Below are 5,669 nucleotides of genomic sequence, written 5' to 3' on the forward strand. Positions count from 1 at the left end.
ACCAGCCAGCCAATTGACCGGTATACAGTCAACCTTCAGTTTTTCTTTTATTTATAACTCGCTTTGCCTGGGTAAGTTATGCCTCGTTTGAACGGTCGAGTCAGCTTACACGATAGTAGCATAGTAATTTTAAAGTTAAATAATGAACTTATTGTAGATAGAGTATCGTTATCGTCGATAAAACTTAAAATCTAAAACCATTTGGTATGTATACTTAACATCACATCTAAATCCTATGATGTATATGTATTAGAGAATGTACGACAGCTGACAGATATTTTATTTGTAGTACATACACAAAATATTATTACTTGACTACATTTTAATCATATGTATTATGAACTAATAATACAGGCTTCATCTTATTGGTGATCAAAGTGGTCGAATCCAAGTCTTATTTAGACCCACAGTAATAGGTCTTTCGTGTCAACTTACAAGATATTTACTCTTTATTGTAAGGAAGTTGAAGCCTTTGTACTCGTAAATCCTTTACTCTTGTATGTTACCATTTTCAGATTAAATTTAATTACTAAATTAGGTTTGATATGACTATACAATATGTATTTAATGTATTATTTATGTGCACTAAAACGCCACGCAATAAAATTAAGTCAATATTTCTCTCAGTTTTTGAAAATGTTCGTACATTTTATCAAGATTGGCAGAGCAATTAACTGTGATCATTGATAAACTCTCAGTTTGAAATTTTCATCATTACAGGAACTCACTGGAATAGTTACTCGCCCAGGCGAGTGACTGAACTTTCGTGCAGATGCAAACGCAGCATTACGCGGTTTAATGAACGGACCGCGATGGCGGCGGCGCGCGGAGCGAGCACACTGCGCAGTCGGCCTCGAGCTCCGGGCGGCGCGCGCGCAGACACTCCGCGGTGAAAGGACGCATGACTCACACCGACGCTAGACATGAACGAGTACGCCGAATACGACTGGAGGTTGCACCAGATGCAAAATGAACGCCTCTGTGACGTGTCCAGGAAGCGGCTCACGGACGGCGACAGACAACGGGCTCTCGACGGCCTCAAGGAAGCCGTCGACTCGAGCCTAAACTTGGCCCTTCGCGACAAGAGTCGCTGTCAAGACGACAACTTCCTTCGGCGGTTTCTGTACGCGCGGAAACACGATGTGCAACAAAGTTTTGAACTGTTAGTGCGGTATCATCAGCACCGGCGAGAGCATCCCGAGCTGTGGGCGTCTGCGGACGGCGGCGTGCTGCGCGCGCTAGCGGACGGCCTGCCCGGCGTGCTGGCGCAGCGCGACCGCCGCGGCCGCTGCGTGCTGCTCATGTTCGCCTCCAACTGGACGCCGCACGCCTGCCCGCTGCTCTCTGTCTTCAGAGCTCTGTTGCTCACCCTCGAACGCACTCTCGCCGAAGTACAAAACCAAGCCAACGGATACGTAATCATCGTGGATTGGACTGAGTTTACGTTCAAGCAATCGTGCAGTTTGCAAGCGAAAATTTTGAAAATGATGATCGACTGCCTGCAGGACTGTATGCCGGTGCGTTTTAAGAGCATACACTTTATAGGCCAGCCGTGGTACGTGGAGACGGCTCTGGCCGTTATCAAACCGTACCTAAAAGCGAAAACGCGGGAAAGGATAGTGCTGCACGGGAACAATCTGTCGACGTTGCACGACGCGTTGCCTTTGGACATTTTGCCCGCGGAACTGGGAGGCGAAGGGCCGTCGTACAACTCGGAGCACTGGCTGCAAGAGTTCGGTCGTTGTGAGAATATAGATTCGAAACCTGTACCGGTGGGTGTAGCGCCGCCGGCCCCGCCGCCCGAGAACGATCTTCCTACGGCGAAACTCGACAAAGCCTACAAACAAAAGGACAGTCCGAACTTTTCGTTTCACGGCAACGAAAAGAGTGCAAAGTCAGAATTGCTTCGGGACAAAGATTGACTCCATTGTGTTGTGATGAGAAACCAGCGTGATTGCATTAGACAGTTGTGTCTGGACGCCGTCGGGGCGTGTCGGCGCGTTACTTGTGCGCTGCGAGGACGTGCATTGCATTTTGTGATATCGAGTGTATTAGTAATTTATTTTTAGAATGCATTGTAAAGGTAATACCAAATTCGGAAATGTTAGCCATGGAATATGACGTAAAACTTGAATGACAAGTTTTTGTAATTCTTTATCCGTGGTTGTGAGTTCGTTAGCGACCTCGACCTTTGCAATGAGTAAACCAGGCATTGCAATGGTGGGAGCCTCTTATATACAATATCAATGGCTGGGCTATTCATCCCCAGTACTCGTCCAGCCGGTCAATTCAGTAACTTTCACGTAAGTTAGCTACCTAATAGAATTAACATCAAATCAATAACAACCGAAATTTTCGTATTCCGTTAAGCCCATTGCTGGATGGAATAAATCCAGCGGGAACCTACACCGGAGGGACCCACGCACAACGGCCAATCAAATGGCTAAGTGCGGAAACGGCCCAGAATAAAGAAGAAGAAGAAGAAGCCCATTGTTAACAAAAATCACGATTTCAACTGCAAAATGTCATTTTCCTACTCTATGATATCCACGAACGATTGTCAGTAGGCACCGGATGTTGATGATGATTAAATACATAGTGAATATGTGACTAAAGAATTACTAACAATAGCTTGTTGGTAAATAACGTCAAAGTTAGTGAATTGACCTGCACAGCGCGAGTGTGTGTAACGGTTTTGCGCTTTGAATGTCAAAAGAGTTCATTTAAACATATTCCAAATGCACAGATAAGACACAAAGTTTCATAATGATGAATTTTAGAAAAATAAATTACGCTTCTTGTATATTTGCGAGGCTTGTTGCGCATTTACTATTATTTAAGGAAGTTGTGAGTTTTTTGTGCGTACCCATGTTGTAGATGAATAGGAAAATAATCTTAGATAGATAGTTAGGTACGGAAAGAATCGTGTCTGGAACGAATCCATCTTATAACTTAAGTTGAACGACCGAATGCTTGGGGCATTCAGAATTATTTCATTTTTTATGCTTACTTTATTATGACAAGCGTTCAGTTGATTTGCCACACACGATGCACGAATCATATAAAATAAAAATGTTTCTCTACCATTGACTAGCTTATATACCTTTAAATGATTCATGTTAGTCATGATATGAATATCGTATTTCCGTATATAAATGGTGCTAATTTCCTTAACGCTATCTGTACAGTAAATTGTGTTTTCCAATCAAAATGGCACCACGTGACTGAAAGTCGTGTCATCTTTTTCCATAAAGAACACGAAGAAAAGGATGACACTATTTTTGGACCAATTATTTTATTTTATAGTTTGAGTACACTATATATCTGCTAATGCTTTAGTGTGAGTGGATATATTAGTTGAACGCTTTGATCTATGTTATCTGAAAAAACAGTATTATAAATAACTAGCTGCCGCCGCGCGGTTTCACCCGCGTGGTTCCCGTTCCCGTAGGAATACAGGGATAATATATAGCCTATAGCCTTCCTCGATAAATGGGCTATCTAACAATGAAAGAATTTTTCAAATCGGACCAGTAGTTCCTGAGATTAGCGCGTTCAATCAATCAAACAAACAAACAAACAAACAAACAAACAAACAAACTCTTCAGCTTTATAATATATTATAAATAATTTTCAATCTATGATCAAAACTATTAAGTTATTAGTTCGTTAAATTAAACAAATCTCTCTCATTTCGCACACGGTATGCTCTCTTGGAATTAACTTATTTAATTATGTACAAGAATGTATATGTATATGTACTTGATCCGTCCATTATACGAAATGAATTTAGGTGAGCAGGTTTCAACTGTGACATTGGACTTCGTAACGCTGCAGCTGTGTTTTTTAAAAGTTATAAAACTTTTTAGCGATACAACTAAGCAAATAAGGTGTTGATATAGCAAAACAGTAAGTGGCAAACACTTAGATTTTTGTAGTAAAACAAAAATGTATACAAAAGCATCATTTTTGATACTACTTTATAGTTATCTATTAACTACGAAACAATCGACTAGATCTTCATTTGAAATGTAATTTTTGTAATAAGTCTTAGTTGTCCTGAAAAGCGTAATGCGTAGTTAGGTATATAGGTAAATAGAAAAAGAAAACAATTGTTCACTTTTCAATACGAATCTAAATACAATGCACAGTTTCAATGTCGAATGACCTAAACGGATGGTGATTGTTTTTTGTCTCCACATTAACATTTACCTATTGTAGAAAGGTCAATCTCAACTACTTGTGAATATTATTGATATGAATAATGTGCTATTCTTCCAAATCTGATATTATTGACTTGAATAAATGTAAAGACAAACGAGAAACGAAGTTTCATTGCATTACCTTTAGTATATTTTACCCTTTTTAACCGATTTCAAAAAAAGGAGGTTTTAGTACCTGCATCTTTATGATATTATCCTTTTATGATTTAAGATTACCTACGCTAATCTACTTTTGTCTTTTGAAAATAAACACCGTTTAATTTTACAAACGTGTTTCCAATTAGATTGTAAATAAGTTAATCAAAATAAGCTTTAAGTGAAATTGTTAATTTCAAAAGCATTAAAAATGACTATTAAAGTACAAAAACATAACTTACATGCACTTAAAATGTATCGTTATTAACTTAACAATGCATTTAAAGCACAGTCCGAACTGGCACTCGTTCATTTACAGTATCCAAATCACATGTAAATAATTTTTAAGTATTCAAAATTTAATCAAAAATACAGTAACTGCAAAATTTTAATTAGTATGCCGGATATACGCCACGTGCATAACTGTACCGTTATCAAGGCAATCTCTTACATAAAAAGTAACTACTGTTTTATTATTTCAAAAAGCAATATGGTCGTATATCGACCTACTACTACTACGTAGTTAACATACAATTATTATAATGTGATTTTCGTAATTGAACTTTAAGTGGAAACATTTTTTTTATCAATTTAAAAATTTTTGCTTTTAGAAAATATATGACTGCCATTTCGACATGTTGTGGCATTATGTAGTTTTTAGAGTTTCTTACCTCAAAAGGAAATAATGAAACTCTTAAAATATTTCTTTGTTTTTGTCTGTTGTTTGTCTGTTAATACCCATTTATCTGGGGAACACGTGGTGGTATCGAGTTATAATTAAAACTATATACTCAGGTCTAGAGTAAATTGTTTATTGTTACTGAAGTATTAACAAATAACAATATTTAACGTAGATCTCCACTCTAAAGAATTCACCTGTATTGTGGTAAACACCTTTAAGCCCCTTGAAGTTTTGAAAAATCAAACGTTTAAATTTAATAAGAATAATTAATTGGCAATCAGCACTAGTGATAAGGCAATGAGCGAGGCACATAGTTCGAAGAGCCGATGGACTTTGGGGTCCCAAGGTGCTAGAATGGCGACCCGCACTAGAAAACGCAGTGTTGGTTAACCCCGCAGCAAGTGAACTGACGACATCAAGCGAGTCGCAGGGATATGCTGGATGCAGGCGGCTCAAGATCGTGATATTTGAAAGCCCTTACAAAAGGCGAATGTCCTGCAGTGGGCGTCCATCGGCTGATATGATGAATCAGCACAAACGCTTATTCAAAGGGACGGACATATTTTTCTCGTAATATTGTATTATGTAATAATAACCAGTGCACAGTGAAACCAACTGTGGTTTGTGTT

The 5,669-nt window shown here is 38.8% G+C and overlaps 1 protein-coding gene across 1 annotated transcript; it reads left to right on the plus strand.

The window, feature by feature from the left end:
- The first annotated feature begins 817 nt into the window (after positions 1–817).
- On the plus strand, positions 818–4,325 carry LOC112049110 (clavesin-2-like). The gene has a single exon (XM_024086888.2). It carries the CDS (start codon positions 924–926, stop codon positions 1,920–1,922), a length of 999 nt encoding a protein of 332 aa, XP_023942656.2. The 5' UTR covers positions 818–923; the 3' UTR covers positions 1,923–4,325.
- The last annotated feature ends 1,344 nt before the right edge of the window (positions 4,326–5,669 follow it).

Source organism: Bicyclus anynana, chromosome 19 (genome assembly GCF_947172395.1).
Source record: "Bicyclus anynana chromosome 19, ilBicAnyn1.1, whole genome shotgun sequence".
Taxonomy (NCBI): Eukaryota; Metazoa; Arthropoda; class Insecta; order Lepidoptera; family Nymphalidae; genus Bicyclus; species Bicyclus anynana.